This window comes from Canis lupus, chromosome 27 (genome assembly GCF_048164855.1).
Source record: "Canis lupus baileyi chromosome 27, mCanLup2.hap1, whole genome shotgun sequence".
Classification (NCBI taxonomy): Eukaryota; Metazoa; Chordata; class Mammalia; order Carnivora; family Canidae; genus Canis; species Canis lupus.
Window position 1 is genome coordinate 30,745,653 of NC_132864.1, and position 26,725 is coordinate 30,772,377.

A 26,725-nucleotide genomic window follows, 5' to 3' on the forward strand; every position below is an offset into this window, starting at 1 on the left:
GCCTGCTTCTGTCTCTGCCAGTGTCACTGCCCCTCTCTCTCTCTCTGTCGCTCATGAGTAAATAAATAAAAAATCTAAAAAAAAAAAAAAAAAAAAAAAAAGGTAGAAAATGAATGCTATTTTTATCCCTGCCTCTAGATGTCTCACTACTTGAAAGGTGAAACAACCAAGCAGTGGAGTCTTCCAGATGATCTCTAAGGATTATGCACCTAGAGTTTTTAAACAGTGGGATTATAGTATACACTGTGTCTGATACTTGGATTTTTTTATGTTACATCTCACTCAGGACAACTTCTGTTTCAGTACCTGGAGTCTACCTCATTATTTTTTTTTAAGATTTTATTTATTTATTCATGAGAGACACACACAGAGAGAGAAGCAGAGACACAGGCAGAGGGAGAAGCAGGCTCCAAGCAAGGAGCCCGACATGGGACTCGATCCCGGATCTCCAGGATCACACCTCGGGCTGCAGGCGGTGCTAAACCACTGTGCCACCGGGACTGCCCTACCTCATTATTTTTAACAGCTGCATAATATTCTGTAGTAGCATGTGTAATTGTATTTAGCCCACTCATTATTGGATACATGACTGTTCCTAATCTTTTAGTATTAAAAAGTACTAGATCCATGTCCAAGCTCATTTATAGGAATATTTCTCAGGGCAATTTTTCTTTTTTTTTTTTTTTTTAAGATTTTATTTACTTATTTGAGAGAAAGAGTACAAACAGGAGGAGCAGCAGAGAGAGAGGGAAAAGGGAGCCTGCTGTGGGGCTGGATCCCAAGATCCTGGATCAAGACTTGAGCTGAAGGCAGACGCTTAACAGACTGAGCCACCCAGGCACCCCATCTGGGCAAAATTTCTATCGGTGGAATTTCCAGGACTCCTGTTTTAGAAAGATGACTGCTACAGTCATGTTGAAAGAGAGGAGGAGCAGAGGCTGGACAAATGGTCAGTAGAGGAAGGTGGCAATGCTCACCTTTCAAAGCTCAGAAACTATGGAGTCCCCGGGAGCTCCCTTTCTTGGTTGGAGTCCTCCTGGCCAATAGAGGGCCCCACATGAACACAGTTCCTTGGACTTCAGATTTTTCTGACCAGAGCTGCTTTCTGAGGAGAGGTCCTGGTGATTCATAGACTACTCACTGGAGTGCTCACTTGGGGCTGCCAGCCTGGAAGGCTATTGCCTTCAACCTCTTGCATCTCAGCTGATTCTTCAGAATCAGCTTGCTTGGCTCCTCATCAGGTTTTCAACTTGTGAAATGTGCAGGAGATTAGTACCTCTCCTGCCATTTTATCCTGTCCGTAACTGCCAATCCAAGGATCCTTGCAGTTGCCTCTGGCATCCATAACTGCTGAATCCTCTGCCTGCTGCCCTAGGGACCTAGAAGAGCAGCTTTCCGTCCAGGGCCAGTATCCAAGGACACGAGGGGGATGTATAGTCTCCAATGTGACCTTTCACCTCCCAGTTCTGGGTGGTTTAGTCCCTTTGAAGTTGTCCTTGAGGAACCACACGCTTGGGTCTGAGCAGCCAGCAGCTTATCACATCTGGTGATCAGTCCTTCAGTGGTTCCTCCTGAAGGCTGGATTTATGGAGGTCAGATGGATTCCACCTAGGAGGGGCTTCCGCTCACGACATGCAGAGAGGCTGCTCCCCTCTTTAAGGAGGAGGCCGTTTTCATGGCTTTGAGAAGCCCTCATACTAGTTCCCCACACACCCACCCACCTACTGAGTCCTTTGTAAGCTGAGTGAGGGGGAATAGAGAACGCCTGCAGCCTCCTGCTCACATTCCTAGACACCGACTCACTGCGCCCGCCGCCGCTGGAACAGCAGAGCTGTGTGAAATGTCAAGAGGAGTTATGCTCATGGGCTCCCTGGCCCCAGTCTCTTTGTGGCTTTCATTTTCTTCCATCTGCACTCTGTTCATCAGATGAAAATCAGAGGGTGCAATTAGAAGATAATTTGCTAGTTCCAGACTTAATTTGGGGCCCCCTTCTTGCCTGATCGAATTACAAGAGAACATAATAGATTTTTGGTGAGAAACAGTTGGCTCTATTGCTGGGAGAAAGAGAGCTCCCAGCTCTCCAGCTGGATGAGCCATTTAGTATCCTGTGTGTTGTTTCCCTTTTCCAACCTTCCTGACCTCTTCTGTGGCTCCTGTGTGGCCCTCAGGTTGGGATCTCAATCACCTCAGAGCTGGCTCAAGAGGTTTAAACTCAACTTGAGATGCAAGGAAAACAGGGAGCCCTCTGCACCCTTATAGGGTTGACAAATGTTGAAGCCGGAAGCTATTTAGAGACTTAACCAAGGCCCAGACAGAGGCAGTGACTTGCTGAAGGCCACATAGCTAGCTCATAGTGGTAGTAACAATAGTCTTAATGATATTAGCAGCTAACATTTATCAACTCTTAATGTGTTCCAGACTCTGTGCCAAGGGCTTACACACAGTGCATTGTCGCATTCAGACCCAGACATTCTGGCTCCAGGCCCAGACCAAACTCTAGCATAGTGATGGTGGAGCTCAGTATAAAAAGCCTGGGTTCGAATCCTGACTTCACCTCTCACTTATACAGCTGAGTAACCTCATACAAGCAATTTAAACTCTGTACTTCAATTCCTCCCTCTGTGAAAAGGGAGAGAGCATAGCACTACTGACTAGTGTGGGTTAAATTCATTCGTATGTGTGAGTGCTATGAGCAGTGCTTGGTGCAGGGTGAGTGCCCGTCCAGTGCTTACTCCCTGCTGGCTGCCTCTGGGGCTGGAGTGTGGTATCTGTGTGCCAGTAGATAGATGTGGCTGAGTTCTGCAATTGTGCCAAAAGCTGGTCTTCACTATTAGGGCAGTAGACAGAGTGGTTGAGTTCCTTGGCTGCAGAACAGTTGACAAACTATATTCCATTGCCTGTTTTTGTATGGCCTGTGATTTTTACATTTTTTAATGATTGGGGTTGGGGAAGCAAAAGAATATTTCATTGCACATGAAAGTTACATGAAATTCAAATTTCATTGTCTATAAATAAAGGCTTATTGGAAAATAGCCACATCGATTTGTTTACATTTCATATATGGCCACTTTGGCACTGCAGTGACAGAGTCTATATTTGTGTAGGCCTGCAAAGCTTAAAATATTTGTTCTTTGGCCCTTTATGGAAACCCCTGATCTACAATCACACTGACTAGGTTTGAAACCCAGCTGTACTGCTTACCAGCTGTTTGTCTTCAGGTTATTGACGAAACCCTTCCAAACCTCAGTTTCCTTATCTGTTAAATGGGGATAACATCTACCCCATATATTGGCAATTTAAGTCAGATAATTAACAGATGGAGAGCAGTTAACACAGAGCCTGGAACATACAAAGTGTTTAATAAATGGTAGCTTATAACAGGGTGCAAACACAATCTCTCTTATCACATTCATTGTTACCTGTGTGCCCAATCAGTAGAGGAATAGGAAAATGTTCCCTTGTAACCCAGCCACCACCTTTGCCATAGACTTTCCTTTCACAGTGACAGGGTGACTTCAGTAGAGAAGAATGTGTGCTTGGTGGGAGAGAGCTGCTCAAGTCCAACAGAGGGGTCTGGATGTGTCCCAATCCAGCAACCTTGCTTCTCCCCTCACAGTCCTGCAGCCAGAGGGATAAGGGGCTTTCCTAATGGTGGACTCTGGTTTGGTCATCCCCTCAGCTGGTGCTTTTCAGCCAGGCCGCCCCTCCAGATACTTAGGCCCATCATCCGCACAGGCACTCCCAGCTTTGTCCTCCATTATGCCCCATTTTTCAGCCTGGTTGCCATGACCACAGCAGAAGAAGCACCACTGCCCCCTGAGGCCAATGGATGGTGTTCTGGCAATGAAAGAGAGGTGATAGATGACCTGGACTCCGGTTTGTGCTGTCTCCAACTTGCAGAAAGGCTTTGAGGGAGATATTTCCCCTAAAAGAGAATGAGCTCTGGGCTCACATGGGCCTACATTTAAATCCCAGGCCTGCCACTGACTAGTATTTTGGCCTTGGGTTAGTTAGCTAATCTCTCTGAACCTTGCTTTCCTTGTTTATGGAGATAATTCCCATCTTGGAGCAATAAGAGAGTGCTTATACAATGCTTGTTACATGGGGAAACTTCAGGTGTCACTTAACCCTCTAGGCCTCGTTTCCTCCTGCTCAGCACAGCTCTGCCCAGAAATGGAGTGGCAGCCCCCGTCGGCTAGTTCTGGGGGCTGTCCCCAGGCCAGGCAGAGGGAAAGGATGAATGGGGACCCTAGTGCCAGGACCCAGTAGATGCCAGCTCAAAGCATCTAGAGGGCAGTTCTCTGGACCTGGGTCTCTAGACCTGCCTCCCCTGCCCAAGAGACATCCCCCCCCACCGCCTTCAGGGGGGCGTGGTTTGGCCTGGAGTTGGTATCCCGTGCTTTCCTTCACCTCCGAGCAGAATTAACTATGCTTTGGGCAGCTCCTCAGGCTGGGGACACTTGGGGGTAAATGTGCTCTCTCTCTTTCTCTGCCCTGCCCTTCCCGGAGCTCAGGGATGGACGCTCAGCCAGTCCTGGTTATTGTCTGCGGCGCTAGCCTGCAGCCTCCCTCCAGCCCAGCTCCACCCCTTGCCTGCAAGGTCTATTTCCTAATAGCTGCTCCAACCACACACCTCGGTTCCGCGAGGAGCCCCTCCTCTTCCTCCCTCCCTCCCTCATCAGGGGAGGGACTGAAGAAGAAGGCTAACTTGACAGCAGCGCTTCTTTCTTAGCTAGTCACCGGCCCCAGCCCAGGAATCCCTGTGTGTGTGTGTAGCCTCTGCAGAGAGGTGGTTCTCTCGGAGTCCTGAGGATCCACCGGAGCTTCCGAGAACTGGGGAGGAGCCATCCCAGCCATGACCCCCTGCAGGAATCTGCCGGGGGGCAAGTGGCCCGGAGTTCTCACGTCCCTCTGGCTTCTCCGGAGGGAGAGGTGAGCCCTGGGCAGCCCGCCCACAGCCAGAGGTGCCGAGAGCCGTGGGCCTGTCATGGTGGCCGTCTGCAGCCAGCCTGAGGCACTCCCAGACGGGTTTGCAGCTGAGCTTGTTTATCTGGTGTGGGAAGAAGATGGGGAGTTACTTGTCCATCCCGGCTTACTTCACCTCCAGAGACCCCTTTCGGTGAGTTGGGCTCTGAGTCCCCCTCTCCATCTCCTTTAATGGCCCCTGGTCCTGAGGGGAGGGCAGAGGCCTCCCTGAACCTGCTTCTCAGATTTCACGTGTCCCTTGACCACCGTTTTCTGTCAGGCAGAAGCTCTTCCCAAGCAGAATAGGCCTGGTGAAGCCTCCCACCATGTTCTAGGAATGGTGAGGTGAGGGATATGCCCAGACGGAGGTTCCAGGGGAACTCCGGCTCTCCTTCCTTCCCAGGCATACCTGAAAGAGCCTCCAAAAGATGCCAGTGACCCTGCCTGTTCTTGGTGTTACTGCTTCCGGGGGAAGAGCACAAATAGGGTGCTTTCTTCCAGCTTTCACGTGTCTTACCTGCAGGCCGTGCTGTCTGCCAGGAATTTGTCCCAACAAGCAGGATGGACAGGTTTTGTCAAACAGCATGGAAGAAGCTGGCAAGGCTTGGGTGTGGGCAACCTGGTACACAGTAGGTGCTCTATAAATGTTTTTTCTATTAAGGGCAGGCACATTTGCCTCTGGCATTAAGGGGTTCTGAGCTCCCAGGTGAGTACAGTTGCTAGGGAAAGGCCTGGCCAGGGCTTCCGAGAGTGGGGCAGTTGGCTTTAGACTGTTCTGAGCTTCTGGCCACCACTACCGGCCCCCCTCGGCCCCCGCCCCCCACAGTCCGGATCTCCAGGCCTGAGACCTCTGCTGGCCTTTTTCTGTGGGGTTTCTCAGAGGGAGATGTGGAAACTTTCTACTTCTGACCTGCCTTTCTTTGCACTCCGCCCCACCCTACCTCCAACAGAAACTCCCCAGGGGGTTTCTGGCCCTCAGGGTCCCTCCTGAATGGAGCCATTCCTGACCAGGGTGGGGCTTGTTTTCATTCTTTGGGAGCAGCCTGTTGTTCCAAGGGCTGCCTCCCCCTTACCAGTGGTCCTGGTCGACCTCTCCCTTTTGGCTTCCCCAACCCAGCTTCATGCCCAGACCTCGCTGCCAGGATACTAGTCAGGTGGCCATGCTCTGAGCAGAAAAGCAGAACACCATGTGGTTTCACGGAATTACTGGACCCTGGTAGAGTGGTGGGAAGCCTTTGGATTTGGGGGAGGGAGAAGAGAACTAGTCCTCAGTGCTGACTCTTCCAGGCATCCTGCTGGGCACTTTACCCTTTGATTCTCTCAAAGCCTGCGGGCAGTATGTATCCCCATTTTAAGGAAGCAACCACTTTCAACAGAATTAACATAGGAGGTCTCTGGTCAGCCTTTCCCATCTTCCTGCGTTTGTTTTCATTCTTCAGGAGGCTGCACCTTCCTCTGCTCACACCTCCTCCAAGGGCAGTCTCTGCTTTCTTCTCCCAGCAGAGAGAGTCCAATAAAAGGGCCCCCATAGTTTGCCTAGCACATTGAAGGGATGGCAGAGCTTCTTTTCTGAAGAGCCAGTGTGAATTGATCTTGAGTTTAAGAGCAGATTTTGCCATGTGGAATCTAGTATTTGAAGTAGCCACTAGTTTAGACCAGGGCCTCATTAATCCCCCTTACTCTTAATCCTGGAAAGGCAGCTTGGGGGAGGGGTTGTTCCCTTAGGAGCAGGGAATGCTGTGCCCCTCTTAATCTCTGGGGACAGGATATAACTCAGGAGCTAGAGCAGATAATGAACTCTGAACCTGGCCTTTTTTTTTTTTTTTCTTTAAGATTTTATTTATTCATGAGAGACACAGGCAGAAACATAGGCAGAGAAGCAGGCTTCCCATGGGGAGCCCGATGTGGGGCTTGATCCCAGAACTACCAGATCACTGAGCCACCCAGGTACCCCTCAACCTGGACTTTTTGAGGGTCATGCCACCAGTGCCCCCCCCAGGTTTGCCTATTCTTTGTCCTGCTCTGTCTCCGTGCCTCTGGGGAGCCTGACTTCCCTCTCTACCCTAGTTCTTGTTTGCCCAGCTGGAGTCGGGGGTACTGACTCATTTTAGCCCCCTCACCTCCCCCAAATGAGAGGCCGCATTCCTGGAGCCACTTTTGGAGAGATGGCCAGCGTGCAGGGCTCTGTACCCCACAGGAGGGACCACCCAGGCCTTCTGCTCTCCCAGGTATCAGTCTAACCAAACACCACAGTCACTGGTCAGAATACTGCTCCCACCATCAGCTCCCTCCCTTATTACAGGGCATCCCTCAAGGGCTCCTCTCTGACCAGGTGCCAGTCCCCTCCCTGGGCTTCAGTTTCCTCCACTGCAGAGCATAGGAGTTGGACTTTCTGGGCTTCTGAACACAACTCTTGCCAGATTCTGTGAAACAAATTAAGTCCTTGACCCCAAGTGTCTGGGGGAGTACAAAGTCCACAGGAGTTCTAGGGCTGTGGTTGCAGGAAAGTGACGCAACCAAATTCCACGGGGACATGATCAGGCGTGACAATGCACAAGGGAGGGTAGAGGGAGCGGGGAATGAAGAATGTAATTTCTGTACCCTGTACACCCCCTGCCTGCCTGACAGACTGCGCTCAACAGAGTGCACAGTTCTCCGCCAATGCCACAAGTGGGGGGGGCACAATTATAGGTGTGCTCCCGAGTAAGAAAACGCCTCAAATTGGAATTTACAGAAGAGGTAAATTAAGGAGTGACTTTTGTCTGACATCTTTAAAGAATTTTTCTTCTATAGAATTTCCCTTATTGTCCAACATAGAATTTTTTTTTTTTTTTAATTTATGATAGTCACAGAGAGAAAGAGAGAGGCGCAGAGACACAGGCAGAGGGAGAAGCAGGCTCCATGCACCGGGAGCCTGATGTGGGATTCGATCCCGGGTCTCCAGGATCACGCCCTGGGCCAAAGGCAGGCGCCAAACCGCTGCGCCACCCAGGGATCCCGCCAACATAGATTTAATGGGTTTGATTTACACATTGCCTCTTGAAGAAAACAAGTGCATCTTTTTATTCTAAAGCAACCCACATTTAAGGGAAAAATTATTCTTAACTCTGCCCAGCTTAGCAGTAACATTTGGCAGCTGCCTTAGTTCCTTTAGGACTCTCTTACCTGAAAAGTGAAGGACTCAGATCAGGTGAGTAATTCCTATAACTTCGCAACTCCTGTGGCTCCTCAGAGACACACAAGCTCTTCTCTATTTTTTCCTAATCCCTTAACTTTTGTATGATGGCACAAATTACTTGAATATACAGGTTTCTTGGCTTTTGGTTGGAACTGAATCAACACACTTTGGTAACACTTCTTGCTTTCTTGCTGATCAGAGGCTTATAATGTGTTAGGTTAATTTTTCTTTAGCAGGGTAACAGCATAGTCCATAATAATTACAGTCTTATTGACAGCCTGTTTCAATCTACAGGGTCTGCAGGAAAAAGGAATAATAATGAAAATTCAGTGGCAGGAGACTGGGCTCTGGTGGGCCAGCATCTCTAGACCCCTGTTATATCCACCCTTCTGTTCCTAGAGAGGAGTTGGCATGCCTGGTCACAGTACCCTCAGGCTGTGGCAGAAAGACCTGCCCATGTCCCCTTTTTTTAGCCCAGTCAGAGCTTAGAGGCAAGGGGCTGGAAGCAGCTTCTCCCCAACAGTCTTTCTGCTCATTCCAGAGACTAAATATGAACATCCAACCAGGCCTTTACCAGGACATGGGAGGGCTTATTCTTTAACCTTTGAAAATCCATTGTAATAGTGACTACTTCAACTACCTAAGGTTGAAAACTTACCTGTAAACATTTAGTCTGAAGAATTTGCATGTGAGTGAGGGCGGGCCCATGTCTTGTCTCACTTGGCTTCTCCCAGCATAGCACCTTGCCTGTTTGGTCTTGCACATCCTAGATACACAGTAACTATTTCCCAATTGATAGGAATTGATAATAATCAATTGGTTTCTCTTTTTTTTTTTTTTTTTTTTTTTAGGTCTTATTTATGAGAGACCTATATAGAGAGGCAGAGACATAGAGGGAGGAGCAGGCTCCTCGCAGGGAGCCCAATGTAGGACTCGATCCCCTGGATCCCCTGACCCAGGATCACGCCCTGAGCCAAAGGCAGATGCCCAACCACTGAGCAACCCAGGCGTCACAATCAATTGGTTTCTAATTGATTAGATAAATAATTCATTTTAGGACCTTCTCTACTCACAGAAATCTGTTTGGTTCTGGGCCAAGATACAGATCTATATTGCTTAGGCATGGGAGGAAAAGGAACCTGTCTGCTTTTGCCCTTGGTGTTCTCAAATTTAAAAAGGGAGGGAAGGAAATGAACATTTACTGGGCACCTGCTGTGAGCCTGGGATCATTCTAGATATTTGTAAGTAATTCTCATAAACTCATGAGATTTTATCATCACCAACGTACAGATGTGTAGACTAAGGCCCAGAGTCATGAAATAACTGGCTTGAGGTGACATAGATAGTAAATGGCAAGCAAGGAAGGAATGTGGACCCAGGTCTTGAGATATTTGTAAGAATTTCAACCTGATTATCTTTTTTTTTTTTTTTTTTTTTAACCTGTGTGTTCCTTGCTGACTCAAAAGTCCTAAGTTTTGGGTCCCTGGCTAGATTGATCTATGGAGCATGTGACTCTTGATCTTCGGGTTGTGGGTTCAAGCCTCACATTGGGTATAGAGATTACTTAAAAATGGAATTGTTAGGGGTGTCTGGGTGGCTCAGTCAGTTAAATATCTGACTACTGATTTCAGCTCAGGTCATGATCTCAAGGTCCTGGGATCGAGCTCCAGATCAGGCTCCATGCTCAGTGGGGAATCTGCTTCAGATTTTCTCTCTCCTTCTCCTTCTGTCCCTCCTCTGCCTCCCCTCTGCTTGCGTACTTGCTCTCTTACTATATCTCTCTAAAAATAAATAATTTTTTTTTTAAGTCCTTAGTTTGGATCTGAGCTACCCACTGAAATAACCATCAAGGTTCAGTTCACTTTGTGGCTACCCTGGCCCTCTATAGTGCTTTGAGAAAGGAATTTTGGATATTGTTCTTAGTGCATGTGGGCTCTCCATGATCTCTTCTGGCTGGAGGGTTTTAGCTTTGTTCACTCTGGTTGCTTGGGAGAGGTTGGTAACTGATGCCTCAGACCTCGGTTTAGGGCTCTGCCACCAACTCCACTACTTCTAAGCTGGATGCTCTTGGGCAGCCTGCAGCTAGGGTAGATTTTGACTTTCACTTGAAACCTTAAGAAACAAAGCTGGAAAAAAGCCTTGGCTTTGGGAGAAACATATTGTTGCTGTGGCCTCCAAGAATCTGAGGGGGGATTTTTGGGGGTAGCACCTTAAATTTCCAGAGTGTGTTTTGGATTCTCAAAAAGGCAGAGACTGCTAGGGAACACAAGGCTGTGGGCTAAAGGAAGGAAGAGAATCATTGTGCCATTTAACATTCAGTACTTGGATCTAAGGAGAAACCTTATGAAGCTCAAAGGGACTTGAGCTCTTTGGGCTCCAGCCTCCTTATTTTCACAGATGCAAATCCTGAGGACCAGCTTAGTGGATGTGCTGCATTACTCAGGTGATGTGGTCTAGTGAAAATGGCCAAGTACACACACGTTATAACTCCAGCTCCATCATGTATGTGTTGGGTGACTTTACAAAAGTGACTTAACTCTGCTTTTCTGTCTCTGGTCTATAGAACAGGGATAATCCTGTCATCTTGCAGGATGTGATCAAGATTAGAGATCATGTAAGTAAGGCACCTCATACAGCACCTAGAATATGGTTGGCATTCAAGTAACAGGTAGCAGTAACTTCTTAATATCTAAACTCAGTCTCTTAAGTCTCCCACTCCAGTGAGAACCAATTGTGTTCTGTGACAAAACAGCTTAGAGACCCATAACCAGCCCTCCGATCAGCTGTTTCTTCAGACACCTGTAACAGCTGACTTTGACTCTGTAGCTTGCCATACCCTTCAAAGGCATTCCTTGACACAGATGTGTGCACTGGTAATGTCGTTCTCCAGGCAGGTGTTCTTCCCAGAAGCCTGGTGTGGCTCTCCTGCATGTCTGCACTCGTTTGTCTCCCCACTCTCCTAGGCCTGGCCAGGGCTACTTGCAACAAACAAAAGCAGGATATTGGCAGTAGAAAGGAGGACGTGTTCTGGTACTCCTGTGCCCTGCAGCACACATACCATTGAGAGGGTGTAACAGGGCCCAGGCCTGCATTTGGGTGCAAATACACATGCATAAGCTCTTCTCCACTGCAGACAGGAGAGGAGCAAGACCTGGTGACTGAGCCACAGAATGTTCGCAGTCCCACCTGGACTGCTGGTTCTTGCCACTCCCACCATTTTTAGTTTGGAAACATCTGCAAAGGGCTTACTCTCCTGTGCCCTTTGTTAGGTGCTGAATCTACCAACAGTAAATGGGACACTGCTCCTGTCCTCAAGGAGCTCACAATCTAGTGGAGAAAGACGGGTACCTGGGAGCTTCAAATCAGAAGCTAGGAGGCAAGAAGGAAGCCCCTCACTTCTAGTGCTGGCCCTTTGCTAAGCTCCTCACACTTATTCAGAAGTGGATTTAATGTCCTCACTGTTACCCTGAAAGTAGGTAGTGATGTCTCCATTTCACAAATGAGAAGTGAAGCAGCCAGCCCAAGATCAGTTGTGGTAAGTGGTGATTCTGAGATTTGAACCTTGGATCATTTAGGGAAAGACCCAGATATGCACAGAATTAGGGGGATCTGGGGTATGGTCTAATTCCTTCATTTTACAGATGGAAACTATACCCAGAGAGAGAAAGGGCCTTGTCCGAGGGCATGTAGCTCCCAAGAATTTGAACCAGACCTCTTTCTTCCCAATTCAGAGCTCATCCATTATGCCTTTTATGTTGAGAGGAATTTGAGCTGCATGCCCAGAATAGGGTCTTCCCCACCATCTCCTATAATTCATAATTCTTGCACCATTCTAGGTACTTCGTGTCCATACTCTTCATGCCATACTCAGCTCTTAAGTCCCTGAAGTTCATCATCCAAAGAACAAGAAGAAATGCTATAGGATAACAATGGCTGATGGCAGAACCTATCAGTGTTGAACAGCCAGGGGGGAACTGGATACTCCATAGAGATCCTCAGGGTCCTGCTTCTCTAGACCTCCCTAGCTCAATTGCTTTCTGTAGCTGCTTCAACTCCTTCCTGTCTCCCTCCTCTACCTCCTGCAGTGCCCAGAAGTAGTAGCACCCATTGTGATCTCTCACCTTTCATAGTTAAGTTTTGTTTAGACTTTCTCTTCCCCAATTCATTATAAGCTTTTGGAAAGTGGAGTAGGGAAACTTGCATGTCTATCTCATATCTGCAGTGCCTACCAAGCTACTATAATAATACCTTGCTTTGTTCTTCACAATTTGCAAAAGGCTTTCTTCATACATTAGCTCACTTAGTCTTCACAGTGCTCTTTGTAGCAGGATGCTATTAGTCACATTTTGTCAAGGAGGAAAAGCGACTGAGAAAAGTTGTCCAGAGCTATCCAGCTAGTGGAGGAAGTGGCAAATAATGTGAGCAGCTAGCATTAGCATCATCTTTAAAAGCAGTTAACACTGAGTTCCTAGTGTACTTAGCCTTTACATAAACATACATATAGTTTGATACTGCTTCATTTTCACAGTAGTCCATTTTACAGATCAGAAAACTGGGTCAGAGAAGTGAGGTTAACTTCCCCAAGATGTCATAACTTGGCAGGGTCAGAATTCACACTAAGGCCACTCCATCCTGCCTCTCAGGAGAAAGGATGTGGCCAGGTAGGTGGTACAAAGTCTTGACAACAAGAATAGAATCTTCACTGGGAAGATTCTTAAGACCTTAGCTCTGGGTGCTGAGAGGCTCAGAAATGAGAAGCTTATCTTGTGTAGACTTGGCCCGAGAACACATTCAACCTGATGGAGGAGTGGAGCTTTACAACCAGATAACTGGAGGAGAAAGGAGCTGTGGGTCTAACATGTATATCTTGCACAGTGCTAATGGAATTTTGCCCCCCCCCCACACACACACACGTTTTAGTTTGAAAATTTTCAAATATATAGAATTGAAAGAATAGTTCAAAGAATACCCATGTATGCTTTACCTAGATTAGTTGACTTTAAGTCACTTTCTCCAAGTATGTACACACAATGTATTTTATTTTTGCTGAACTGTATAAAAGTAGGTTGTAGATATCTTGACCTTCACCCTTACTGTTTCTTCTAAAAATTCTTCCATATAACCAAAATATCATTGTTGTACCTAAGAAAAATGGGTAGTAATTTCACAATATAATCTAATGTATAGCCCAAACTCAAATTTCCTCAGTTCCAAAAATGTCACTCAAGGCTGTTTTGTTTTTCTTTTTCTTTTTCTTTTTTTTTTTTTTTTTAAGATTTTATTTGTTTATTCATGAGAGACACAGAGAGAGAGAGAGAGGCAGGCCCCATGCAGGGAGCCGGACGCGGGACTCTACCCTGGGACCCTGAGACCACGCCCTGAGCCGAAGGCAGATGCTCAGCCAATAAGCCATCCAGGCATCCCTGTTTTGTTTTTCAATCCAGAATTGTATCCTAGTTTTAGGTGTTAAATTTGGCTGCTGTGTCTCCAGGCTTTTTTAATCCCTGTACCTTTTTCCCCTTATGACATTAACTTTTTGGAAGAATCAAGACCAGTAGTCTTACTGAATGACCCACATTCTGGATTTGCTTGATTGTTTCTTAACACAACGTAATTTTTTTTAAGATTTTATTTATTCATGAGAGACACAGAGAGGCAGAGACTCAGGCAGAGAAGCAGGCTCCATGAAGGGAGCCTGATGTGGGATTCCATCTCGGGTCTCCAGGATCACTCCCTGGGCTGAAGGCAGACCCTGAACCGCTGAGCCACCCAGGCGACCCTTAACATAATTTTTTTTAACAAAATTGTTACATCAGCAGTGGTGTTGGCGATGGGTATTTGAAGAACAGAGATGATTGAGCTTTGGTTCATCAAGATACTTGTCTAGACCAGAGATTTCTTAACTGGGGCCATAACCAGGGTTCAGTCTTTGACACACACACATACCATACCTAAATAATATGCACATTTTCCTCGTATGTGTCTTTTTCTAAGAGGGTTCTTTACTCTTTAGATTCTCTAAGGGCTTCAAGACCCAAAAATATTAAAAAAAAAAAAAAAAAAAAAAAAAACCACTAGTGTGCTAAGTGAGGCAGGCAATATAGAACTTGTTTCTGGGATCTCCACTCTGAATTGACTTTCCTTTGAGAGAAGAGCAGTAAACTGTACTTTCCCCCATCCTGGCTTTGGATCAAAGAGAGATCTGTCCATTTTGTTGTTAAACCTGGGAGCTAGAAATGGCCTGTGTAGCCTGGTTCCAAGGATCCAGAAGAATTTCTTGTCTTGCTTTTCAGGTGTTCAGAATGCCAGGATTCCCTCACGAACTGGTACTATGAGAAGGATGGGAAGCTTTACTGCCACAAGGACTACTGGGGGAAATTTGGGGAGTTCTGCCATGGGTGTTCTCTGATGATGACAGGGCCCGTCATGGTGAGTGAGTGAGTCCCTCTTGGCCATCAGAGTCCACTCTGGTTCCCCATGGCCTTTCATCTTCTAGTCTTCCATCAGCCAAGGCCTTCCCTTTTATTTCTTCAATCATTTAACAGATATTTGTTGAGTACCAATCAAATGCCAGGTAAGATTTTTCCTGTAAAAACTTAACAATCCAATATTGGGAGTGGGTGAGTGGATGGGCAGGGAGGATCTCCAATACAATGGGATGAATGGCTCAAGGGAGCACATTATAGGTGATGGGAAGATACACCACAATTGGGTGCAGAGAATCGGAATGAGTTGGAATGGGTTGTTAGAGGTTCCACCTCTCCTCCCTGTTCCAGAAAAGGGCTTTAAGCCTAGTTACAGATTTGCCAACCTTGTGTTAGAGGAAATGTGCCTTTCTGGTGAGGATGATGACTTCTGGGAACTTGTTATCATGGCTAAGACCAAAACAGTTTTTTGTAATCTCAGAAATGACAGGGAAACCTCTATCTGATCCTCTGGAAGCTCTAGGGCAGGGAGTGCAAAGGTGGATTGTGACTAGGACCTGTAGATCCTAGATTAGAGGTCATTCATCCACCCCTGCCCTCCAGCAACAGTGACGACTCACTTCCTCTGTCTGTCATCTGTCTACCTTTTCCCCCACCTCTTCACAGGTGGCCGGGGAGTTCAAGTACCACCCAGAGTGCTTTGCCTGTATGAGCTGCAAGGTGATCATTGAGGATGGGGATGCATATGCCCTGGTGCAGCACACCACCCTCTACTGGTAAGGTGGTGTCCATCCTCCTCTACAAGAGTGGCCAAGAGAGAGAACCAGGTGGCAGTGCAAGTTGAACAGAAGCAGTACAAGGGTATCAGAGCACTGGACTCCTATCACAGCAATGTCTAGAATCACATATGTAATCTGTAAGCAAGAAAATTAACATCTCTGCCCTCTGTCCTTACCTGCTATGAGAATAACGACACTCTGCCTGCAATCCTCCCAGAGAATTTGGGAAGTGCTCTCAGAGAAGGATCCCAGAAAACTAAAGGCAAAAGCCCCTTGACTTCACTCAGTCCAATTGCCTCCATTAATAAAGCAGTCAGGCTAAGGCCCAAAGAGGGGATGGGCATTTGGTTCTCATTATGAGTCAGAAGCAGAGCAAAGAGAACCCTGGCAATCACACCCACACTCCCAGCCTACCCCAGAGACCCTGGGCTCCTCATTCTGAGCGGCCAACTGGAATCATGGCAAGGGCGGTAATAGTGGGAATGGGGGTACTATTGCTTGAAGCCACGTGGTGCAGTGGTTCCTGGAGGCTTTCAGGTGTGGCTCCAGGATCTTAGCCCCTTTTATGTTCCTCTTTCCAGCGGAAAGTGCCATAATGAGGTGGTGCTGGCCCCCATGTTTGAGAGGCTCTCCACAGAGTCTGTGCAGGACCAGCTGCCATATTCTGTCACACACATCTCCATGCCAGCCACCGCCGAGGGCAGACGGGGCTTCTCGGTGTCCGTGGAAAGCGCCTGCTCCAACTATGCCACCACTGTGCAAGTAAAAGAGTGAGTATTTTGAGAACCTCTAGAGTAGGAGCGGTTACAGAGTCCATAGATGGGCCACAGGGGCTGCAGAGCTCCCTTCACCTCCATTTCATATCTTCCTCCTGGAGCTCACTATGCTATAACCCACTTGGGCCTTAGCACTTACTCTCCCTTTGCCTAAGGTGTTTCACCAGATACTTAATGCCAGAGTTGCTCACCTTTCATGTGCCAAGTTTCAGATCATTCTTATTCTTTGAAATTATCTGGCTTGATTATGTATATTCATTTATCATCTGTCCTCCTGATTAGTTTCTTCTGAAACTTAGTCTTAATCAGTATTGGATGCCCAGGACCTAGAACAGTGCCTGGCATGTAGTACATGTTCATTGATTACTGTTTTGTTGGTTGAGTAAATGAATGGAGGAAGGAAGAGAAAGAAGTTAAGACTTCATCCTAGGTCCAGGCCAAAGACCAAATGGGGAAAGAGTCTGTGTTTGTCTAATAGCATTAATGAGGCACCTGTGGCTACCAACCCTGTAAATAGTGATTATACACTTACTGTGTGCTGAGCACTAGGTGCTTGCAGTCTAGGTGAGAGAGTTACTAGAGTTGGGGAAGTCGGCAAGAGGGGAGATCTGCACTAAAACTTCATTAGATAAAAAGGGGAGGGAATTGTGTTCAGTGCAGAGGTGGGAGTCTGTGGTTGTGTCTGGTGTAGATTGGGTGGTTGGGAATAGCCAGAAAGGGGCTATTAAGTCATGTAGGGCCTGGATTATGAAGACTCAGCAGGTCTTTTGAAGGATAAGCAACAAAGTGATGCAACCAGGTTAGTTCTAGAAGGATTGCTGGCATGGGCATCGAATGGGAAGGGAGTAAGTTTGGTAGTGTATAGAGACCATTTAGGAGGCTATTGAAAGATCCAGGTGAAAGATGTTGGTAACTATGGTAATGAAATGAAGGCAGGATTTTTGAAGATAGTGAGGGTTGGGAAGCAGTGAGAGAACTCCAGATAGGGAAGATGCCATCCAAGTCTCTGGGTTAGGCCATTATGTGAGTGAGGGTGCCCTTCACTGAGACAAGGCACCCTGTAAAGGGCGTTGCATTTCCCCAGTGAGTGGTCTGGGTCTTGGGAGCTGGGCCAGTAGGAGCCTGGGATATGGCGAGCCTGCCTGCACAAGTGAAATTGGTCAGGTACATTTTTAAGATGTCTTCTTCCTGCCTCAACTCTTGTCTGGCCTAGGGTCAACCGGTTGCACATCAGTCCCAACAACCGCAATGCCATCCACCCTGGGGACCGCATCCTAGAGATCAATGGGACCCCTGTCCGCACACTCCGAGTGGAAGAGGTACAGTGTGTGTCCAGTTTGTTTTGTGGGGGTGGAACATGGAACAGGCCCTCTGAGGCATCAGTCTATGGCCTTTGCCTTTCTCCACCCCCAGTGTATCTCTTTGTCTTGCCACTGAACCTATGATCACTGGTGACCTCCTGTGTCAGCCTGGCATATTCCCAGGGCAGCAGGGATGGCCTGACAAATGGGATATCTGACAGGATGCCAGGGAGAGGGCACTATGGGGCCGCTGGCAGCTGGAGGCCACCAGTAGCCAAGTTGAACATTGGCCATACACTGCTTGGGTCATCTGGGCTGATGGTGGGTGGCCTGGGTTGGGACAGCCTGTAGGAGCCAACTTTACACTGCTCTTGGCTACAGGTGGAGGATGCGATTAGCCAGACAAGCCAGACGCTTCAGCTCTTGATTGAACACGATCCTGTCTCCCAGCGCCTGGATCAGCTGCGGCTGGATGCACGGCTCTCTCCCCACATGCAGAATGCCGGACACTCCCATAGCCTCAGCACCCTGGACACCAAGGAAAATCTGGAAGGGACATTAAGGAGACGCTCCCTGAGGTGCTGCCTCCTATCCTGATCATGCTGACCATGCCTATCCCCCAGATGAGGCTGAGCGGGCTTTGGGAGGCCAGCGGGGAACCGCTGGGCAGGGACAGGCCATGAAGATTGTGCTGACCCAGCTTCCCCCATAGGAATCACAGTTCATAGCCAGGGCCTGTGTGTGATCTGACCCAGCTGCCTGCCAGGTTTCCTTAGAAACCAGAGAGTCAGGCCCTGCCCACTGAACTCCTGAGCTGGACAGGGAGCAGCAGTGTTAGCCCCTAAAGGACCAGCAAAGGGAGATGTGGGGCTCAGAGGCCAGAGTAGGGGCACAGAGAGGATTAATAAGTATAAATAAGAACACTGAAAACTATAAAGGAAGAGATTAATGCAAGCTGTTTTAGATTTGAGGGACCAGCAGTCAAAACCTCAGAGTTGTCCAGGTTGATGGGGAGGGAGCAGTCCCCCTGGATTCAAGTACCAAGTAGGGAGACTGAAATAACAGGAGTCTGGAACAGTGGCTCTCTAGACAAACACACCCATACCATGCCTTTGAGCTGAGCTTCCTCCCTTCACAAATCATATCATCTGAGCTCCTGTTTCTGCATCTATGAAGTGGGATTGTAAGATAATTGTAGCTGTCTCACCAAATGTAGCATGTCTCACCATGTAAGGATTCAGTGTGGAAAGGGATGCAAAGTAACACAGTGCCAGCAAAAGATCAGCACTAAGTGAGTTGTTAGTATCACTAGGAGTCAAGTTCTCTGTCCACCCTCCTGATCAAACAGACTGAATCAGGGCCTGTTTCAGATACCTGGCATCTGTTGGAAGCAAGGCTCCCCGCACAGGTTGCTGGGCATGAACTTCTTGCTGCCTCTTGGCCTTGGCACAAGTGTGCTGGTAGAGTTAAGGTGCCCGAGGGCAGAGAAGGCCTGAACATGGGGGTGGCCAGAGAGCTGCTTAGACATTTGAAAGTCCATTATGCAAGAAAGCAGGCAGCTCACCTTGTGTGCTTCTGTGGACATGGTGGGAGGCAAAGCAAAAGAGCAAGGACTAAGAAGTCTGTGGGCGGTCCTTTCTGGTAGTCCAAGTGAAATCGAATGTGCTGGAGAGAAGTTTGCAGGGTTGCAGTTCACCTGCAGTGCTGTGGACTTCAGCCTTCTTGTCCCTTCTTCAGGAAGTTGGTAATAGTTATCAACCATTACTATTACTGGCTGCTTTAAAAAATGTAAACACACTGGCTTTATTGTTCTAAAAATCATGCATGCTTATTATTTTAAAATTTGGGAAATATAGACAGGTACAAAGATGAGCAAAATAGCCAGAATCCCATTTGGTCTTTTTTTTTTTTTTTTTAAGATTTTATTTATTTATTCATGACAGACACACACATACACACACACACACACACACACACACACACACACACACACACACATACACAGAGAGAGAGAGAGAGGCAGAGACACAGGCAGAGGGAGAAGCAGGCTCCATGCAGGGAGCCCAATATGGGACACGATCCCAGGTCTCTAGGATCACACCCCGGGCTGAAGGTGGGGCTAAATAGCTGAGCCACCAGGGCTGCCCCCCATTTGGTCTTTTTTTTGGATGATGGTAGGCTATCACTCTAACCCATTTAGCACTTCAGCTCAAGCAGACATGGAAAGTGACAGATTACCATCTTATGGTGCTATCATGTATTGAACACTATAAGCTAATTGAGTCTAGTCAGTCATTCCAGCTGAGTACCCAGGGTTCCTGCTTTGAATGTTGTTTTATGATACTTAAACTACTGATGTTTGCAGCCCCAAAATGGCACATCTGTCTGATGTAAGAATTCCCTCCTCTCATCATAGCACCTGAACTATAGACCTTGGGATGGGTAGGGTGGTCAGGTGGCCTTGAGATTTCTACCTCCAGGGTTTTACTGGCAGGTCTCTGAGGACTACCTTAGCCCTACCCTCTTCTTTCCTCATCTTCAGGCGCAGTAACAGCATCTCCAAGTCCCCTGGCCCCAGCTCCCCAAAGGAGCCCCTACTCTTTAGCCGTGACATCAGCCGCTCAGAATCCCTCCGCTGTTCCAGCAGCAACTCACAGCAGATTTTCCGGCCATGTGACCTGATCCACGGGGAGGTCCTGGGGAAGGGCTTCTTTGGGCAGGCCATAAAGGTGAGCACAGGCATCAGTCGCTCTGCTCCTCTGCCCCCAACCCCTCTCTCACCTTCTTTCGGGGAGTTCTTATCACATGATCTCACTCCACACCCTACAGGACACCAGGCCCCCTTCCTGGCTACAGGTGATGGTGTGAGGGCTACACTCCTGCCCTCCCAGGCCACCTAAGGGTAGCGTTGCTGTCACAGTGAGCTTGGTGAACCTGGAGACTTAGTTTGGGATGAGTTGTGCCCATGGCCCTGCCACCTCCAGTCAGCAGGTGTATTTAGGTGCCTGGAGGCCTCAGTGCTGGGCATATTGCAGGGAGCACACAGGGGAGTGGCTCCTGCCTCCCTGATGGAACCATCTTGGGGACTAACCTCTCTCTCTTTCTCTTCTCCTCCTCTGCTGAGAGCTGGGAGGGGGGGTCAGGTAAGCCATGTGACTCAGCTTTCAGGGCATTGGGGCTTGAGAGCTCACCCTGACCCATCCAGTTCCCTGGTGCATGTCTGTGGCACTAACCCTCCTGTCCTCAGACTTCTGTTTACCCAAGGGACTCACTCCTATGTCAGATGACCAGAGCCCCTGCTTGGCTTGGCAGTGTCCCCTCCTGCCTCCTACACTTTATTTTTCTGCATTCTCGCCTTCCCTGTATGCATGCCCAGCTCTCCAAGGAAGAGGGCATGCTCCCCTCTGAGGCCCCTGCTGCCTCGTGCTGTATCTTCTACATGTGAACTCTGTCAGTCTGATCTGGCTCAGTGTGTCTTCCAGGAGATGAGATGGCCAGTTGTATATATTTTCATATAGTCCCCCAGAATTCCACACCAGTAATAATTTCCCTCCTTGTAATTAGGTAACACACAAAGCCACGGGCAAAGTGATGGTCATGAAGGAGTTAATTCGGTGTGATGAGGAAACACAGAAGACTTTTCTGACTGAGGTAAGAAGGTGGAGTTGTGGGAGTTAGGAGTTTGGTATCACTGTTGGAAGAGAGATGTTACTAAATAACAGTTTCAGGAGGAAACTTATTTTAGAAACACTTTTTAAAAAGCTGAGCAGAAAAGAGCACTAGAGGAATGCATAATTATCTGTTCAATGAACATTTACTAAAGACAACATGATCTGGATACAAGGGATACAGTAACAAATAGGATGTGGTTCAGAGGAGCTTACAGCTAGTGGGAGTGATGGACATGAAAACAGACCAATTTAGGACAACTGGGTGTTATACTCACCACCTGAACACCCTGCTAAAGGAGCCTGGAGTTCTGGGCAGGCCTGCCAGTTCTCTGGGCCTTTGTTTTGCTCATGGACCCTCCCACTCCAGCTACCCCCTGTACAATTCCTAGAATGGCAGGATCTCAAGGGTGAGGGCTGTGAGGCATCCCTATCCATGTAGAAGTGTTCTACCCCTTTACATAAGATTAGAGGTAGGAGATGCAGGTAGCACTTGTCAGACTGACTCCCTGGAGGGAAGGGGTAAGGAAGACATAGTGGGAAGTAACCATCTACTCTCCTTGGCCTCTACCACCCCTAGGTGAAGGTGATGCGCAGCCTGGACCACCCCAATGTGCTCAAGTTCATTGGTGTGCTTTACAAGGACAAGAAGCTGAACCTGTTGACAGAGTACATCGAGGGGGGCACACTGAAGGACTTCCTGCGCAGTGTGGTAAGCATACTGCCCTCGCTACTTTGCCTACAAAGGGTCATGCTGAGCAGGACCGGGACAGGTGGTTCCCTGGGTGGGGCCTGAATCCCAAACGGGACAGGGCCCCCAGTCTCTGATGAGCATTTCCCCACCCCATAGGACCCGTTTCCCTGGCAGCAGAAGGTCAGATTTGCCAAAGGCATCGCCTCTGGAATGGTGAGTTCTGCCAACAACCCTGCCAGCAGTAGGAATGGTGGCAAGGTGGTGATAAGGAATCAGGATAGGTACAGGGATTTCAGGCAGGCACTGGAAGGCAAAGACCCCATCCTGGGGAGCTTGTATGGGCTGAGTCAGTCAGCAACTATTTATTGAGCTCGTCTCTATGCCTGTGAAATTGCCCCAGTTGCCTTTTCTTAGCTCACAACCTATTCTCAAAGAGCTCTAAATCTTCAAAGGCAGACAGGGCATGGGTAAGGCAAACTAGCAGTGTCCAGCTGTTGAGGGAGCTTGGAGTAAGTAGAGAACCTCATTGCCTATGAAATCAGGGAAGGGGGAAATGTGTTCTAGTTGAACCTGAAGGGTAGGTCAGAATGGATAAAAGTTCTCTGGCAGAGACGCCCCAAGGTTGAGGTGATGACTGCAGCAAAGACTGGGAGGAGAGAGGGGGAAAATAGTCTCTTTCACCTGGGAAAGAATGAGACCAATTACAATAGTGATACCAATGACAGTTGTTGAATGCTTTCTATATGCCAGGCACTGAGCTGAGGGACTAACAGGTGTATGTGCATTCCTCGTGACAACCTCGGTTTCCAGATGAAAAGCTGTGCTAGGAAAGGACAGAGCAAGGGCTAGTCAGTCTGACCCCAAGCCTGAGACTTTAATCACTGCTCTTCATGTGGGGTCCGTGAAGACTATGTTAGTCTAGGGGTACATTAAGGTCCCTATGTTTCAGACTAAGGAGTCTGGATTTTATTTAGGAAGCCAAAAAGGCCCGTGTAAAATTTTGATATTTAAGCAAGTAAGTTTGTGAGCAGACCTCTGTTTCTTGAAGGTGAGTCCTGTGTGGTCAGTAGGTTGGTAGACTTAGGAGAACTAAAGGCAGGGAGATGACTGAAGGGGCTAGTGAAACATTTCACATTTCCAAATTTAAGGTATGGCAGTAGGGATGGGAGACTGGGAGGCAGGATGTGGAGAGACTGGTTGGCAGCAAGGGAGCAGAGGTAGGGGGACGAGGAGTTGGGGTGGTTTGAGGTACCTAGAAGAATGGTGGTGCCATTTACCAGATGTTTGTGGAGGCAGTGATGTTGGGAAAACAGGTTTGGGAAGAGCTAGTGTTGGCTGAGGCTGGTGTGCAGTTAGTGGGGATCAGCATGTATAGAGAAGGTGGCTTTGAGGAGGCTGGAAGGAAAATGTGGGCACACAAAAGTTTCAGGAACAGGTAGCAAGGGAGAGGTGTGGGCAGCCTTTGGAGAAAGAACAGGCAGGTCACAAGAGCTATAGCATTCAGGAAGAGCTCCCTGGATGTGAGCAGAGCCAAGAGCCTAGGGGATGGAAGCAGGACTGCAAGGGACTAGAGGGAAGGGGACAGGTAGATCCTTCCACATATCCTGGGGAAGGGAAGAGAGAAAGAAAAGGAAGTGGCTGCAGAGAGTGAGAAGAGCCAGGAGTGGAGGCCCGGGAGAGGTGGGGGAGGCTCTGGATAGCAAACAGAGACTTGTATGAAAACACTGGGGAGGAAGAAGTTAAAGTATACACAGGGAAGAGCAAGGAGGGTGCTAAGTCTCAGAGAAGGAGAATATCAGGAATACAGAACCAGCTGGCCAGCAGGAGGTCACTTCTCCCCCTATCTCAGACAGGAAGGATCCAGGGTGGTGGAAGCCAGAGATTGAGGTGGGATGGCAGCAGTGAGGGGCTAGGAGCAGTGCATCTAAGGGTGCTCACTTCAGGTGGCCTGGATCTATGTAAAATGGGTAGAGTGGCTGGGGGCAGGCAAGGGCCAGGGCCTGTAAGAGTTGGGGACTTTGGGAGGGAGCAGTGAGGGTCTAGAGCAGCCACTGGGTTGGGGGTCAATGAACAAAGGATGGTCAGGAAGTGGTAGCAGGGAGAGAGGGGAAACCCAGGCAGCCTTTGGCTTTCTTTTGGTGTTGGGACAAGGAAGTGTCAGCAGGAGGCCCTTGCCCTAGGGTCTAGGTTGGGTTGTGAAACTGAGTAGGGATGGTCTGGGAGAAGAGTAGGCCCTCAGCTCGAGTCTGCATCTGCTTAAATTACTGGTCATTGGCCTCAGCTTGTACTTCTGTTCCAGGCCTATTTGCACTCCATGTGCATCATCCACCGGGATCTGAACTCACACAACTGCCTTATCAAGCTGGTATGTCCCACCACTCTGGGTCTCCCTGGGGCCAAGCCTCTTGCCTTGTCACAAAGGAGATTGACTGTTCCCTTGTGCTTTAGACCTTAGGTGTCACCTAGGGTTCCCATCTTGCCCTTTATGCTGCACCTGATGCTCTATTCTGTCTTCTGAGGGCTCGCAGACACATCCAGACACAATGACACATCCTCTCAGTTAGCAGCCTTTGAAATCCTTTGGTTAGAGGGAGCTTCCGAAGTTCCTTAGCTGTATATAGAGCCCTGTTGTTTTTCCTGGTTTCACCACATGATAGTTCTGTAATACAGCTCACTACAGACCCTATTCTACAACTGTGGTACCTTGAAGCCTCACTCTGAGGCCACAGAGCCTCAGGTATGTACAGTGGCCACAGAGCCTTATGTATGTACAGTTTGGGACCAGCATTTTTCCCACCACCCATTGGCTTTGGTTGTTAGCATGTCATTTCTCCTGTTAACTTGCAATGTAGCTCTGTGGATGTCCACTAACTGGCCCTGGCTCTTCTCTTCAGGCCCATACTAAATAACCTTAACCCTTTTCCACATGACTACCCTATAGCTATTTGAAGAGCTTATCTCCCTCCCCCCCCCACCAACTCCCTCCACTGATGACCTCCACCTTATCTTTTTCTGTCTTAAACTGATTCTAGCCATGCCTTAAATTTTTTGGGAAACAAGGCAGAATGGGTTTAAAAAACAAGGAATCCCTTTTCCTGCTTTTGAGATCCATTCTCCAGGTCCCAGAGCCTTACCCGTCCAGGCTCCAAGAGCTCTGCTGTGGACACCCACAGATCTGGAGAATTTACAGTGCAGATACCAGACTGTTAGAAAACAAATAACCAAGCCTCGTCTGCCAGAGAGAGCTTTAGCTGTGATGCACCTTTGCTATGTACCTTTTCTCCCCTCCTCAATGACTTCTCTTGGGAATGTCCTCACCAAGTCCTGACCTGGCCCTTGTCCTACCAGGACAAGACTGTGGTGGTGGCAGACTTTGGGCTGTCAAGGCTCATAGTTGAGGAGAGGAAAAAGCCCCCAACGGAAAAAGCCACCAGCAAGAAACGCACCTTGCGTAAGAATGACCGCAAGAAGCGCTATACAGTGGTGGGAAACCCCTACTGGATGGCCCCTGAGATGCTGAACGGTGAGTCCTGACACTAGATAATGGAGGGGACATGTCCCCAGAGGGGAGTTGGGGGCCACTCCTTGCAGCAGTCTTGGGTGTTCCAGGGGAGGCCTGTGAATTGTTAGGCCAGGTACCCACAGCTGATGGCTAGACGATTTTTATCCCTTGCCAGACTGGACCACATAAACTCCTCTCTGAGCTCCTGGGCCTAGGGTGAGATCTGACTGGCTTTTATGCCGCCAAGGGTAGTTGAGAGCTCAAGCTATTTATTGCTGGAGATTTAGCCTTTCCTTTCACACTGCTGAGAACTGAAGTATGGTGCCCCCTTGTGGATAATGGTCAAATCAGCCTGAGATACTGACTGGAATTCTTTTTTTTTTTTTTCTAAGATTTTATTTATTCATGAGAGATGGCAGAGACATAGGCAGAGGGAGAAGCAGGCTCCCTGCAAGGAGCCTGATGTGGGACTCGATCCTAGGACCCTGGTATCACGACCTGAGCCAAAGGTAGATGCTCTGGGCAGCCCAGGTGGCTTAGTGGTTTAGGGCTGCTTTCGGCCCAGAGTGTGATTCTGGGGACCTGGGATCGAGTCCCACGTCACTCACACTCCCTGCATGGAGCCTGCTTCTCCCTCTGCCTGTGTCTCTGCCTGCTCCACCCCTCTCGAATAAATAAATAAAATCTTAAAAAAAAAAAAAAAAAAAAGGTAGACGCTCAATCACTGTGCCACCTAGAAGGCCCTGACTGGGATTCTTGAAATGCACAGGGTTGTGAAGCCTCAGAAATGGCCTGATTCAACCCTTTTTTTTTTTGGAGTCTGAGGCCCAGAGTTCATTGGTTTGCCCAGGAACATACAACTACCTAATGACAAAGTCCAGGTGAACCCTGATCCAGTTCTCTTTGTCCCATGCAGTTTCATTTTGGGCAGTGTGTTTCACAAGATCTTCTAAATAGCCCACACAGGGCTGAGGAAGGATGATGTTCAGGGGGTGTCTGTCCTTGGACAGCCTTTATGGCATCTCTGTGGAGCCTATTCTAGCTCTGGTTCTTGCCTGTGGCCTGGTTTGGCCCCAGGCTCGGCACAGAGTAGATAAGAGACCAAACCTAACAGCCTACTCTCTGTGTTCCCCAAGGAAAGAGCTACGATGAGACGGTGGATGTCTTCTCTTTTGGGATCGTTCTTTGCGAGGTGAGCTCCAGCGAGCACAGAGGCCAGGCCTGAGGCATTGGTCTAGTAGCTCTGTCCTGCCTCAGAATGGGGACTGCTTCTCCTAATGATTCACCATAGTGAATCATAGTAGTTCACCATAAAATCAACATGAATGGTATAGGATTGTGCAGTTTATTACATATTTGTTGACACATTTGAGTCTCATCGGTCCCGTGAAAAGGAACAGGCTGGTTTTTTTCAGGTGGGGAAACTGAGGTTCAGGA

At 48.3% G+C, this 26,725-nt stretch overlaps 1 protein-coding gene across 4 annotated transcripts in view; it reads left to right on the forward strand.

Annotated features, from left to right (window-relative positions):
• LIMK2 (LIM domain kinase 2) overlaps positions 1–26,725 on the forward strand; it is a 59,886-nt gene that overhangs the window by 27,974 nt on the left and 5,187 nt on the right. For 2 of the 4 annotated variants that reach the window (XM_072803288.1, XM_072803287.1), the window contains 12 exons: positions 14,437–14,572; positions 15,235–15,344; positions 15,929–16,117; positions 17,337–17,442; positions 17,806–18,002; positions 19,967–20,153; positions 20,989–21,075; positions 21,673–21,804; positions 21,943–21,999; positions 24,086–24,151; positions 25,135–25,309; positions 26,425–26,480. In XM_072803288.1, coding sequence (XP_072659389.1) covers positions 14,437–14,572; positions 15,235–15,344; positions 15,929–16,117; positions 17,337–17,442; positions 17,806–18,002; positions 19,967–20,153; positions 20,989–21,075; positions 21,673–21,804; positions 21,943–21,999; positions 24,086–24,151; positions 25,135–25,309; positions 26,425–26,480 — 1,498 coding nt within the window. Of the gene's footprint in view, positions 1–676; positions 5,120–14,436; positions 14,573–15,234; positions 15,345–15,928; positions 16,118–17,336; positions 17,443–17,805; positions 18,003–19,966; positions 20,154–20,988; positions 21,076–21,672; positions 21,805–21,942; positions 22,000–24,085; positions 24,152–25,134; positions 25,310–26,424; positions 26,481–26,725 lie in introns of those variants that run through there. The other 2 variants (XM_072803289.1, XM_072803290.1) reach the window with 2 other exon arrangements.